The 14,564-nt window shown below is 52.6% G+C and overlaps 1 protein-coding gene across 2 annotated transcripts in view; it reads left to right on the forward strand.

Annotated features, from left to right (window-relative positions):
• Positions 1-12,631, forward strand: part of MARCO (macrophage receptor with collagenous structure) — a 35,382-nt gene extending 22,751 nt beyond the window's left edge. For both annotated transcript variants that reach the window (XM_077779611.1, XM_077779612.1), the window contains 9 exons: positions 772-870; positions 966-1,001; positions 1,488-1,586; positions 1,679-1,741; positions 9,436-9,480; positions 10,479-10,577; positions 11,098-11,142; positions 11,631-11,807; positions 12,363-12,631. In XM_077779611.1, coding sequence (XP_077635737.1) covers positions 772-870; positions 966-1,001; positions 1,488-1,586; positions 1,679-1,741; positions 9,436-9,480; positions 10,479-10,577; positions 11,098-11,142; positions 11,631-11,807; positions 12,363-12,493 — 794 coding nt within the window. In that variant the 3' untranslated portion in view covers positions 12,494-12,631. The remainder of the gene's footprint in view (positions 1-771; positions 871-965; positions 1,002-1,487; positions 1,587-1,678; positions 1,742-9,435; positions 9,481-10,478; positions 10,578-11,097; positions 11,143-11,630; positions 11,808-12,362) is intronic.
• The last annotated feature ends 1,933 nt before the right edge of the window (positions 12,632-14,564 follow it).

Below are 14,564 nucleotides of genomic sequence, written 5' to 3' on the forward strand. Positions count from 1 at the left end.
AGGCCGCTGCCGGGGTGGGACTGTGACTAGTGCCCGCGACACCAGCCATGCCAGTAGGCTGCGGACAAAGAGACCCCAGCTGGCACAGCTAACAAGGGCGTGCAGCCCGCTCTGCAGCCAGGCCCGCAGGTTGGGAAGAGGTTGCCAGCCCCCATGCGATTGATATGTGCCGTGCAGTGGCAGAGAGGAGGAGGGAGCTCAGTGGAGGACCGAGGAGAGGACAGGCTGGGGCAAGCCTTGAATGCTGATGACAAGTGGAAAATTTGAAACCTTGGGCACCAGGCAAGGCTGGAGCACTGGCAGGCATCCGAGCTGCTGCGATGGTTTTCTCTCCACTCATGCCTTCGAGTTTCTATTCTCGGCATCTGGGATCGGCATTCTGGAATATTCAGATTTCGGTTTGGGAGGCTTGGAAAAGAAAAGAATAATTCCCCACAGGCAGATACTGAAATGAGCCGGGCAGCGCTGGTTGAGCCTAGGCTGTGGTCCCTCCCAAGGGGACCAGCATGCTGACTGGGGTCCTGGGAGCCTGGCTTCCGGGCTTTCCACTGCCCTTCAGCCGGGCCAGGTGACCTCAACCATTTCTCACGAGTTTACACCCGGTGTCTGGGGCAAGATGGTTGCTCCTTGAGGGTATCTTCCACTTCTGGGCACCAGGTAGGCAGAGCCCAAGAAATTCGAGTTTGGAATTTGGGTGGGACAGTGTCTGGGGAACTTTGCGACCGGCTTTGTCCTCCTCCTGTGCCTGACCATGACTCCTTGGTTTTTCAGGAAGCAAAGGCGACGTGGGCATGAAAGGAGATGCAGGGGCCATGGGACCCCCTGGAGCCCAGGGGAGCAAAGGTGACTCAGGGAAGCCAGGTCCCCCAGGTAAGAGGCAGTCCACTGGCCGGTAGATATTCCCTGTTTCTCTGGCAGACTGAGCTAGAGGGGAACAAACTCCCTAAAATCCTTCTTCATTGTAGGTGTGGCTGGATCTCCCGGAATGAAAGGAGACCAAGGTAAGAACTCTGGGAACCCAGGCATCATTTGAACTGCTACTGTGGCTGGGCAAAGTCAAGTCCAGAACATGACTCCACCGTCTTTAATTTCATTGTAGCATTAATGCAGACCACATGGGGTCTCTTAAAGCCAGCCCCCGCCTGGGAGGAACGGGCTTGGTTGGCATCCCCTTAGAGCTTGGCCGTGGTCTGCCGCGCAGGGGTGTGGCACACACAGCCACGACCAGGGTGCCCAGGGAGCCCGTGGGCCCCAGACACTGCAGAGTCCCAGCAAAGATGAACACACTGCTCAGGCTGTAACTTATCTCCTACGGACTGGGCTAGTTCACGGCTTCTAAAGGGAGATGTTTAACGCTGCTCAGGAACACACGAGGCGATAGGAGGTACCCATGTCATGGCTGAGAAGAGAGAGGAGCAGAGGGAGGGGCGGGCGGCCAGGCTCTCTGCCCACCACCCCCAATCTTGCAGTTGTCACTTGACTTGCAGGGCAACCTGGAGCGAAGGGTGTTCCCGGTTCTCCGGGCACGGTGGGACCCCCAGGTGCCAAGGGTGAGCCTGGCAGCGCTGGCCCCCCCGGGCTCACAGGTGAGATCCTCGCTCCTGCGGGGGGCATGGGAAGTGATGTCTGAAGAGCCACAGAACCCAGCCCTCATGCTCTCCGGGCATCTGCTGTACAGGACCATCAGGGACACCCGGGAGACCAGGAGCCGACGGCATGAAGGGAAGCAAGGGGGACCCAGGTAACAGAGGGTGTGGGTAGGGGGTGGAGGGGGTGCTGGGTGGACAGGGAGGAGCGCTGCCTCTCAGAGGGCCCCCGAGAAGGAGGCACAGAGTCTCCTGGGCTCTGGCCCCTGAGGCACCTTGATTAAGGACACTTCCCTCTGCCAGGGCCCTTTTAGCTCAAAGCCCTAAGGCTGTCCTCTCTCTGCCCAGCAGCCAAACCTCCACCACTAACGAGAAGAGAAGGGCAGCTGGCCCACATTGCCTCCTGGCCTGCCTTCCAGCTCTGTGTATAGTTTCTCTTCTCTCCTGCTGACCTGTAGGGGGGCCCCAAGGGCCAGGGCTCTGAATCCGGGTAGGGGATTGTCCCAAAGGGACTCAGGCTGGGAGGAGTGAGCCCTGTGACCAAAGTCACAGTGACTACAGTAGACACCTTCATGCCAAGTTCCTCTAGGTTACAAACCGTCAAACTAGTGTGATCTGCGTCCTAAACCTCTACGCCAATTTTGTTGAGTCTCTGAGTCTGAGCACCTACCGTGGCCTAGAAGGTCTGGGCCACTGTGTTGGGTGCTGGATCACCGTGATGCTTGCTTCCTGCCCTCACACACACAGGCTGGGGCAGGACACGGGCACACAGACTGTTGCCAGGTAGTGCCAGGCACACCGTATTGTGAGCTGTTCCATGGAGAAGTGGCCAATGCCCATTAGAAAGCCAAGTGCAGCCTGGAAGTGTGGTAGCGGCACAAGGGCGAGAGTGTGGGCTGTGCGGCCGCGTAGGGTGGCCGGGGACAGTCTTCCGTGACCCCAGCCTCTGCCAGAGCCGAAGGCCAGTCCGTGTGAGACAACCTGATGCCCTCGTGCGGAGCGGCGCACAGACCTGCACCAGTGTCGTGTCTTCTCAGTGCTCAATGATCAACGGGTTGACTGATGGATGGATTGAGTCCTTAAATGTGACTTAACTCAGCTAAGTGCTTCAGTTGCAGAGTGTCCCCTGTCTGGCAGGGGTGGCAAAAGACAGCGCAGCACAGGAACGATGTTAGGGCTAGAGCTGGGGCTCGTAGTAGAATGAGTGGAGCTTGGCCCTGTGGAGGAGGGGGATAGGAAATCTAGAGAGAGGGAACAGAGCAAGTGAAGTCACAGAAGAATGCGGGAGGGCTCTGTAGGCTGATGTCCCTGGCATCGAGGGTGGAGACGTGAGAGAGGGTCAGGAGCTCTGGCCAGAGGGGTAAGTGGGGCTACCTCCTGGCTGGCACTTGACTCTGGGCCTTCGGCTATCTGGGCTTTTCTGAAGATTATCAGGAGCTGTGGCCCAGGCACCTCTAGCACCCACTGCCCTTCCAGTCCGTGGGCTCCTGGAGTTGATTTCTTGTTCATGGATTGCGTGTCAGTGTGGGGAGGAGATCTGCTCCCTGATGCCATGTAGATGCCACTTGAAGGCAGGCAGCCAGGTGTCACCTTCTAGAAAGGTTCCATCTGGCTGTGGTGGTCAGATGCCCCTGACATGTTGGCTGCCACCTCCTCCTGATCACATGTATCGTCACCTTCTCTGGTCCCAGATTTTAGGGCCTGAGGCTGCCCTGTCCCTGAGTTTTCTGTTTGGCTTCATAAGGATGGTGGCTTTTACCCCTCAACTATAAACAGTGAGTCTCTGTCCCCATCTGTCCCCACTCTTCCCCCACTGCCAGACCAATGGTTCTTAATCTTAACCAAGCAAGGGTATTCGGGGAAAAGCATAATATTACCCACAAGGAGCACCGTGCCCACTCCTCAGTGTTCCCCCACTGCCTGAGGGTGGGGGATTTTCCCCTGCAGCCCTCATCCTGGGAGGGGGGAAGGGGTTACATAGTAAAAGCACCTCCTGCTAATGAGGATTTCTATGACAAGCCGGTGGGATAAGCCCTCTTGTAAGTTCTGTCTCACTGCAACTTGCTCAGCCTTGAGGAGCCAGGACAAGCCAGGGCTGGAATCCAAGCCCAAAGCCTGAGGCCTTGCCCACTGCACTCCGTCAGGCCGCTTTCCCGCCCAGGCATGGAGGCCTGAACGTGTTCCCTTACCCCCATCGGGCACTCTCCATCCCACACCTTCTCTCTTCATCCCAGGCCAGGGAGGATTAGAGCTGAGGCTCTAGCAGCTTCTACCACTCTGAGAAGGAGATGACGTTCTCAGGCCCTGTTACGGCTCTTCATTATTTACCCCCAAACCCACTTCCCTTACAGCATAGAGACTGTTGGCCCTTAGCCTGGGGATCAGTTTAACCCCATTATCAAGTTCCTGTATATTTGCTGAGCACTTTTTGGGGGGATTTCCACCAATCAGGCCTGCTGGTGAATCCCAAACGGGCAAATGCTAAGGGGTATTCTTTAGTTCTGGTTCCCCCGCCTTGAGTAAACATGGTGGTTACGTTTTCAGCGTGGAGCATGTGATACTTACAGCTTATGTACAATTGCATAGATTTTCCACACAAATCCAAATGCCGGTCTTGATCTTGTAGCTAATGGCTCACATGGACATCTCAAGAGGGAATGCCCACAGGTCCATAATCTGGTCACACACAGGCGGGTCTACCCACCTCCCCGAGTCAGGGGTTAATGAATTTTTGGAGATTTCTGAAGTAGGAAAAGGAAGGCTAGGCCCCTACACAGGATCCCAGCCTTCTTATCATGGAAGATAATACACACTTTTCCATGTCAGGACGCTGGTATTCCCCAAACTGGAGACACTCCAGTGTTTATCCAGTTTGGATGATATCAAGCCAGTGTTGCGAACCAATGTATTTCCCATTTCGTAAATAAAATCATTAATCTCTCAAGAGGATATCTAGCCCCCCAGATGAGAACAGAGAAATGACAGTGCCTTGGCTTGACCTAGGGAACAGCTAGATCCTATTATCGTGCGTTAATTACATGTATCTAAACAAAGAAGCCTGTTTATGATTAGCAATGCCTCTGGGCCAGGCGCTGTGCTTGGGATTTACTCCCCTGATCTTAGTTCCCCTGCCCACACTCCTGAGTTTCACTACCTTACAGCAGAGGAAGCAAAGACTCCCTCAAGGGCAAAGCCTCTCCTGAATATACTCTGAATCCAGGAGTTAATCCCAAAGTCAGATTCCAAAACTGTGCTGTTCCAGACTTTGTCATATAGAATAACAGAGCGTAGAGCTCCAGAGAAGTCAGAATCGCCTGGACTTCTGTTCCCAGGTAAATCCTGGCTCTGTCACCAGATTCCCCTCCTGCTGTGAACAGCCACTAACCACACCCCACCCCATCCTGGTGAAATGTTTCCCCTCCCTCACTGACACCTCTCGAGAGAAAGGAGCCAGCTCAGATTAAAGATGGTGAAGAGGAAATTCTTTTCCTTCTGTCGGGAAGACAAAGTACACAGTTAATATATTAAGTCGGGCATTATCACTCAGCAGAACTGTCTCTCAGGGTCATTTCCTTTAGCATTCACTGAACAGCAGTTTACCAAACCCCCCAAACTTCGGTTTCTCCCCTTAACCTTTGATCTTCCAAAGAATGACAAAATCATTTGATTTTGAAGTGGGGAGAATTGCAAAACACAAAAACCCCACACACAAAAACATAATTTTAGCTCAAAATCCCTTAGCTGTTCTGAAGTTTGTTTGGAAAAGAGGAAGGGCTCGCTTCATCATGTGGTCATGCCATTTCTCTTTCTCTCATTCCACCTCATAAAATGATGTTAGAAGCAGCCAAAACATTTCAGCTCCAAAACACCGATCTGATTAGAAGTTCTGCATCTCAACAGCCCTTCCTGTCTAAAATACAGCAAGAATCTGAATTTCCCGTGTTCTTTTATTTTCCTCTTGAGGCAAAGCCAAAATGCAAATAACTGCAATCCGTTTTCTCGTCTGTATTTTAAGACATTTTACTTTGAAGGTAAGCAGCAAAGAATTAGTCATAATAGCAATTAAGCCCTGTATTGTGAATATAGTTTCTCAGCTCATTCCAGCCCCCATGTCTAAGGACTGAGTTAGCCCCAGAATTTACTGAATTCTATCAAATCACATTACTAAATTGTCACTTATAAAACTTTTCTCATTTGCCTCTAAATTTCTCAGGGATAGCTGCAGATTTCTACAGGCACTCAGTGTTTGGTCCCCTGCTTGCTACGCAGCTCAGTCTGTCAGTTATTAAACTCATCAACTTGCCAAACTCCACTTAACCTGTATGTCAAGGAAGTATTGAAGAAAGTTTCTTAATGCACTAGAAATTTCTGCATTAAATCAGAGTTGGGAGACTTGCTCCCCAACTTGCCCCGGGCCGGAGTTTCCTCCCCTGTGGAATGAGAGGAATAGTCTAGAATAATATCCCTGTCCCTGCTAGTTTGACAGCACTCTGGGTTTGAAATGGTCAGTTTCTCCTCAGAGTGGGAACATTCCAAGCTTTTAGGCAAAATACTAGCTGAGCGCTAAACAGTAAGAGGACAGTGCTTTCGAACTACATGATTTTCTTGGGAGAAAATCATTTCTCTAAATAAACACCTTGCAAATACATAGTTTGGGGTCCCCTCAGCTTGGGATGTGTGCAATATCCAGGAAAACCCAGTTAGCTATGGTTAAGAGGAGAAACCCAGCATTTGTTGGCCTCCCAGACAGGAAGGCAGCGGGGAGAAGGTGGGCTGTGACCCCTTAAAGCATCAGTGAGGTTTGTTTAAGGCAGTGGTCTCTGGACCAATGGCATCAAAGATCACCTGGGAACTTGCTAGAAGTGCAGAGTCTCAGATCCCCACCCCAGATCCACTGAATCAGCAACACCGGGTAGAGCCTAACAGGCTGGTTTGTCTGGCAAGCCCTGTGCTGGTGATTCCGATGCACCCCGAGTGTGACTACTCATTCAGGGGAGCGGGATGGCCCACGGTGGGCCGGGGGTGTCTTTGGAAGCAGGTAGACAGCCCGAGGGCAACTCCAGGAAGGTGTGAGCTGCTGTGGGAACCAGACACAGGGAGCTACCGCACCCAAGGGGAGGCCAGGCCTGGGTTACAACTCAAGTCCACCACACACTCCCTGTGTGACCTTGGATAAATCACCTGGCATCTGGAACTGTGGACTTCCTCCTCTTCCGTAAGAAGGAAAATGGCACTACCGTGTAGGGCAGCTGGAAGATGGAACAAGGCAGTGCCTGTGAAGCCCCTGGCGTGGTGCCTGGTAGAGCGCTGGCAGCAGCAGAGTCCCCAAGGGGGTAAGGGGGTAGGGAGGACAGTGTGAGAAATGAGCCGGGTGGGGTCATGCTGCAGGGACCACAGACCTAGAGAATAGGGGATTCTGTCTGTACAGGGTGCTTGTTGTTTGGTACGTTGGGGACAGCTGGAGCTGGGCCCTTCTTCGGGAAGGGACTATAAGGGGAGGTCACAGGGCCTCGCGTCCCTGAACCTGTCTTCCAGGGACAGACTCTTGAGGTAGAGATTTCTGCAACCCGGTGTCCTCTAGGATGCAAACAGCCAAGAGTCAAGGTGTGGCCCGTCTTTCTATTATTAACAACCAAAGACATTATTTCTGAGTGTAGCTTCTCCTCTCTAATTTTGACACATGCAATTCAGAAGTAGGTGAGGGGAGGGGAAACATCTGCCACCTCTGCTGGGTGACCTCAGGTCACCAGCAAACATTTATGGGACTCATTGGGCAGCAAGCCCAGAACTCACGTGGGCCAGTGTCTGAGGCACTCCCCACTGAGAGGGGAGGCAGATGCGTGCAAACAGGGTCCAAGGGGTCCCTGGGACGGTGTCTACTGAGCACGCGCCAGATATGAAGCTCAGCACATGACACAGAGGACTTCGTTTCAGGCTCCCGAGTGTCCCACCCCCCGCCCCGAGGCAGCCAGGAGAGTCAGAGGAGGAAAGTGAAGCTCCCAGAGGGCAGCGCCTGGCTCAAGGTCACAGAGGCAGATGCAAGCCCGGGCTCTCTGACTTTGGCCACTTTGCTGCCTTGAAAGGGAGTGTGCCATCCATGGGCGAGGCCAGAGAAGACTTCACAGTCGGCAACATCTGACAACTTATCGGGTTTCACAGGCTTGATCTGAGTTGTCCAGGGGATGGGGGAGGGAGGGGCTGCAGCACGTTGTCAATGGCCCCGGAGTGAGCTGGGGCTGCCTGCCAGGGTCTGACCTCTGAGGGTCCTTTAGCCCTTAGAAGAAACTTCCTTCCGATCCTTGGTCCCGTCCCATCCTTAACATGAGGGACTGAACTCGCTGCCCTCTCAGATCCTTCCAGTGCTTCCTGCTTCTCTGATGCTAAGGCCTACAGTAGCAGCTCTGAGTCCTGGGGTTTCTTACCTACTTCCAGGCGGCTCCCGGCCTCAGGGGAATAATCGCAAGGGCTGCTGGGAGCCAGGAATGTCCTTGCTCATTATTCCAGAAAGGGATCCCGAAGAGGTCCGCCAGGCCCCTCGCCTGCCGCCCATTGACCAGCACACAGTAGGTGCTTAGGAAAGTCAGACATTGAAGGGAGAGGCAGGAAGTTCCCCAGGCAGGAACTTCCCCCAGGCAATGGGCAAGTTGGGTAACTGGGTTCCCTGAGGCTGCTGGTCATCGCCACAGGTGGACTTGAGCCAAGGGACGGACGCCAGTTGGGGGCGTGTGGAGGTGAGCACAGTGCTCCTCTTGTTCGTCTCTAGCAACTGTGGCTTCCCAGGCAATACTGAGCTTTCATTTCCCCAAGTCTGTGTGTCTTAGAGAGTCCTGTTTCTCTGGAATCAAATCGGTTTTGGCGCTAAAAGTCAAGAAACCACAATGTTTCAGGGCACCTGGGCGGCTCAGTCAGTTAAGTGGCCCACTCTTGATTTCCGCTCGGGTCACGATGTCACGATTCGGGGGTTGAGCCGCACATCGGGGTCTGTACTGACAGCGTGGAGTGTGCTTGGGATTCTCGCCCTCTCCCTCTCTCTCTGCCTCCAACCCCCCACTGGCTTGCTCTCTCTCACTCTCAAAATAAATAAATAAACTCTAAAAAAGTTTACAAAAAAAAAAAGGAAACCACAATGTTGCTAAACCAGCAAAGTATACCTGTTATTTCTCTCCTCTTCATGTGCGTCTTCCAGGAAAGTCAGTGAACAAGGGGATGAGTGGGTGGAAGGAGGGAAGGAAAGGAGGGAGGGAGAAAGGATCTTTCACATTAGAACCACAAATACTATCATCACCAATGATGGCAGTGATTATTTTTCCATGTTCTGGACATGAGACCCTTTAGCCACATAGATCTTATGCCACATTAGGGCCACGATGAAATAAACCAACAAATTCTACGGAGCAACCACTGTGGGTAAGAGCCCCCAAACACTCCTGGCGACCAGTGAGTCCCCTCCACAGGCTTTTGGAAATAAAGACAACTTTGTTTTCAAAATATCTCTCAATTCCTTTCCAATAAAATGCAGCAGGAAGGAATGGGACTGGAGTTAGACACACTGGAGTTCGTTACAATCGGACGAAGAAGGCCAGCCAGTAAATCCAGAGTCTGTCTGTCTGTCTAAGGCAGACTTTCATCTACTCCATTTCTATTTGTCCTCAACACATGTCCCCATTTATCTGCAGTCTGTCTCCTTTTATGCTCTGCTCAGGAGGCTTTAAACAATCGTGGAGAACCAATGTATCTTTCCGTCTGCATTAATCAGACAAAAAGTAGAGGTTGTCTAAGATTAAAAGTGTCTAATATCTAAGTTTTATTATCTTCCCCTCTTTTTTTTTTTTTTGTATTTCGATCTTAGGACTTCAAGGACAGAAAGGAACAAAAGGAGAATCAGGATTTCCAGGTAAAGGGCTGGACTTCATTTTAATTTCTCAGAATGATGTCTGGAAAACCTCGCGCTTAGAGGACAGGTCGGGTTGACTTTGAACATGCTGCTATAACCTTTCCCCGAACGGGCCGGCGCCCAAGCCTGTTTGAGGCTAAGATTCCAGGGCTCTGTCCCTCAAGCCTCAGGTTCTTTCCCCTGGAAAACCTGGAGAGCGACAGAACTCAGTAACCTGAGGGGGTAGGGGGCTGGCTGAGGGTAGAGAAGGGGTAAGAAGGGCCCGGAGAGCTGGGCCAGCTGGTAGCTTTAGGCGGTACGCCCACCATGGAGCTGTGTGGCCTTCATCTCCACCTGCTGGGTGGGCTGCGGGGCCTCTCTCTGCTTCCCCATACCTGCCTTGGTCCATCTCTGTCTTTCCTTTGGCCCCTCAAGCCCCTCCCCTCCTCTCCCTGCCGCTTCCCACGAGCCTGTTAGATCGATCACCTCCCAAGCCCCCACCTGTGGTTGGTCACTGCACGCAGCGCTTCCCACAGAGAGCATCCTTCTAGTCTTCTCCACAGTCCCGCCCCCATGGGCACCAACGCAAAACTTCCCAGACGCATCTCTTGAACCCTCTTTCTTCCTCCTGATCTGCGTATTCGGTTCCTGTTTTCACTTGCTAAAGGAGAACTGGAGACTTAGACACAGGATAGCACGTTCTCTCAATGGCCAGAACTTGCACACAATCATGCCGTTCGATGAGGACCCACAACCCCTGGGAGTCCTGTCACCTGTTTTTACCTGTGTCTTCTCAACCAGCATTCAGAGGGGATTCCGGGGGGAGATCAGAGCAATGCCCCACCCCCCACTGCCCCTCAAGGTGGGCCACAGGCACGGGCTGAACACCCAAACGGCCCACTCATGGAAGCGCAAAACGTGGTGGTCAAGGACAACACGGTCCCTGAAGACCAAGGTCCTTGGTTCCCCTGGGAAAGCAGAACAAAGCGTCTGACCAGCATGGCCTCTCTCCTCTCCAGGCCCTGCAGGCATGAAGGGCGACAAAGGAAACCCGGGCCTCATAGGCCTCACCGGTGCACCCGGACTGAAAGGCCAAAAGGGAGACCCAGGAGTGAAAGGTAAGGCCTCCGTCTCTGATCTGTGGGTTCTAAGGAGAGTCCCTATTGCATGGGGTCTGGAAGTTTCCAGAACCAGAGGTGTAGAGGTTTGCTGGCTCCTCCCTGGACAAGTTATGGGCTGGGACTGCCCTTGACCCTGAGCACGCAGAGGTGAATAAGGCACGTCCTGGGCGGACATGTGGACCAGTGATCGCATGACGCCCAGCCCGTGCCCAGGCCACTGGAACTTTCCACAAAGCAGCTGCTCCCCACTCCATACCTCTTCCCTATTACATGCTCCTCACCGATCTAGCTTAAATCCTGCATGCTGTAGTGTAAGCTTATTTCGTCTTGCTCAGTCATCGGCTCCCAGGGTACATCCAGCACTCACGATGCCAGGTCACCGGGAACACTGGAAGAGAGAGTCTGACCTTCCCCCATCCCTCACCCTCCTCCCAGTGCTGGCAAAGAAGGGTGAGGAGGTCCTGGCTTCTTGGTTGCCTTCAAATTGTGTATGGGGCTTTTTCCCCCCTTGTGACAGGATCCTCTGGACAGCAAGGGATACAGGGACAAAAAGGTCAAAAAGGTAATCATTCTTTCTATTCTTTTAAATTTGGGCTTTAGAGGAAACTCTGTACTTGAGAACTGTAGGCGCGAGGGGGAGCGGGTCCAATTCTCGGAGAAATTCCTCAGTTTGGGAAGAGCTAACCGGCTCGTGCCTTGGCTAAGCCTGCCCCTGGCTGAGAGCCACAACACAGCCAGTTAGTTCCCATCCTCTCCCCCCACTGAACCCCCATTCCTTCTCCTTCTCTCTTCTTCCCTCCTTCCCTGTGTCTCCCCTCCCCTCTTTCCCTCCCTCTATTTTCCCCTCACCTCTTCCTTTTCTTCTCCCAATAAGGCAAGGCAAGGTCACCTGCAGGTGCATGGAGGTTGTGCGGGTACCATATGTGGACATCCCTGGTGCTGGGGACGGTCACGCAGGGGGCTTGCTTTTCCAGCAACGGAGAGGCAGAGAGTGCATCTGCGTGGAGCCCCAGACCGTTCTCACGTCTCTCATGTATGTCTTGCACCCAGGTGAATCCCTAGTGTCCGTCAGGATTATTGGCTCTAGAAACCGAGGCCGGGCTGAAGTTTACTATAACGGTGCCTGGGGGACCATCTGCGATGATGACTGGGACAATTCAGATGCCACTGTCTTCTGCCGCATGCTGGGCTTCTCCAGGGGAAGGGCCCTTGTCAACATGACACCTGGTGAGTGGGTCTTCAGCCGGGAGCTTCTTTCCTTGAGCCCTTCCCTTTGGCTGTGAGTGACTCAGTGAGTGTGGGTTCAAAGAAAAGTGTTGGTTTAAGCAACTGAACGAACAGTCCTAGAGTTCAGTGCCCCTGGTGGACAGCCTTCCAGGCGGGCGGCCCCAGGAAAGAGATGATTTCCCTTTCCCAGCAGTGAGAGCAAGGGCTTGGTTGGGGCTCCCGCTAACCTGGCTTGGACCACTGTCTGCACGGCCCTGAAGCCAGGTCGCTCCATGACCGACGGGGCTTGTGAGGCAGGACTCTCTAAAGGACGGCTAGGCACAGGTCCTGGAAGGCAGGGCAGGCAAACGCAGGTGTTCATCTCAGCTTGGTCTGGAAACTAGAGACCAGGACAGGCCATGTTGTGACTGTCTTTAAGGAGAAGGTGCAAAGGGATGAGAAAATAAATCAGCACCTTGGACCTGAGTAGATGCGAGGAAGATCAGCTGTCTACTGCCAAATGGAAGTTGGCCCCTAATTGTGCTTCCTCTCTCTCCTTGCCTTCTGTATATCCAGGCACTGGGGATATCTGGCTGGATAACGTCGCCTGTCAAGGGACAGAGGGAACCCTGTGGAGTTGCAGCAAGAATAGCTGGGGCTCTCACAACTGCAACCACAGTGAGGATGCAGGCGTGGAATGCAGCTGACCCCTCACAACCCCTCCACTGCTCTGCTCCCAAAGTGTCTGCAGGCAGGGACACTCAACTCACCTGGGGCAGGGCCGCTGCTCTCTGAGGGCTCACTCTGGGGTGGGGTCACTAATAAAGCTCAAAGCACTACCTGGTAACGTCATTGGCTGGGGCTGAAATCACTAGTTTGTACCTCTCATCCATTACTGAGGAGCCCACTCAACGCACCCATTTCACTGAGTTCTCACTGGGGGAACAGTGGAGTCTCAATTTGGGGGAGCTGAATGCGACATGGAAAGTGAAGAGTGCCTGAAGTCAAAGTGAGGCACGACCCTCCCTTCCATCCATCCGCCAGCGAAGGGGGACGTTGGTATGTCTTAGATGGCATATTGCATGATAAATAGGAACTGTGGCTTTAAGCATGAAAATTAGTTTTCTTAGGATGTGAGCTCCATAAATAAAAGGACTATTGTCTGTTTTATTCACCCATGTAGGGGCTTGGTACACATGTACTGAATGAACAACAGAATTAAACCAAGAAGGGAGAGCAGCTCTGAGAAACTTGACTTCCTTCTCCCTTTTAAGGCTTCCCCTGGATTATATATTTTCTGAGTGCATTCTCATGAGTATTCTCTCTCTCTCTCTCTCTCTCTCTCTCTCTCTCTCTCAGCATTATAAATGCTTTGGTAAATGTTAAATCTGGGAGAGTGAGCTGCATGTGTGATATGACTCTAAGGTATCATCATTTGCACTGAACCCATGAGGAGCTCAGCCTCAGGGCGATGAAAATTGCCCAGGGTCACTTGTAAATAGTGGAGTCAAGGTCAGAACCCAGGGAGGGGCAATGGAAGGGCTGGGCCCAGGAGTTACCTACTGCAAATAAAAACATAGATGGATCTCTGCGGGACGGAGAAGTTGGAATTTGGTGAGACATGACCTGAACTTTCTGAAACAGAAAAAGGAACTAATCAGAAACACTCACTGTATGGGTTAGCTATTGCTGCATGACAAATTGCACCAAGTATTGATAGGTTAGAAATATTGTTTATGCTCATTCATGCCCCTGCAGATCGTCTGGAGATTGGCCCATCCAGGCTGCGCTCCACCAGGGGGCTCTGCTTCAAGCTGCAGGGCTGCCTGGTTTTGCCTCTTCACTGCGGGTCAAGCTCGGCTGTGCCACCTAGATGCCCTCTACCGCTTGTTTCCCGGTGAAGGCAGCAGCATGAAAGTGTAAGCAGGAATACACAATTCTTCTTAAGACCTAAGTACACACTCAACACTTCCCATCCATGGCCTTAGTTTCCATCTCTGAGCTATTGACTCCCCAACCTATACTCCAAGTGCAGACCTCTCTTCTGGGCTCCAGTCATATAGGTCTGTCTACAAGTCACCTCCATGTGGGTGTCTCAAGGTGAAGAAGCTAGGGCCTGACTCATCATCTGCCACTCATGTGTCCCCCGTCTCAGCCAGTGACTCCCTCCATCGGGGACGAAGACAGAAACTGAATGTCAAACACCATGCCTCCCCGTCCCTTACCCCTCACCCACCAGGCACCCAGTCCCACTAAGTCTACCTCCCTCCCTCCAAAAAGTCTCTCCAGTCCATCCAGCTCTCTCCGTCTCTGCAACCATGATGGTTCAGGCCACAGCACCAAGAGCCCAGATGCTTAGAACATCCAGTTAGTCTCTTCCCTGCACCACACTCCACCAACCACCACGTCTTCATTGTCTAGGCAGCAGCCTGAGAGATCTTTAGAAATGACCAAGAAACCATACTGATGCCTGCCTCAAGCCTTCAATGGCTCCCCATTCTCTGAGGCACTGGGCCACGCTCATCACATGGCTTTCAAGGAAGTGCCCCTGACAAGCGACCTCACACAGCCCTCCAGTAACCTTGTTGCTTCATTTTCTCTCTCTGTTACATCCAGCATTTCCTACACAGCACACAACAGCCTCTTGCTATACGTTTTCTGATTGACTCCCTGAAAAAAATGAAGAAAGGATGGAAGGAAGGAATGCTAAGCAGAGCACTCAGCTTTTCTGCACTGGGATTGCATCATGCTTTAATTATGGTGACCAAGGACCTCCCC

Source organism: Crocuta crocuta, unplaced genomic scaffold (assembly GCF_008692635.1).
Source record: "Crocuta crocuta isolate KB4526 unplaced genomic scaffold, BGI_CrCroc_1.0 scaffold18, whole genome shotgun sequence".
In the NCBI taxonomy this organism is placed as follows: domain Eukaryota; kingdom Metazoa; phylum Chordata; class Mammalia; order Carnivora; family Hyaenidae; genus Crocuta; species Crocuta crocuta.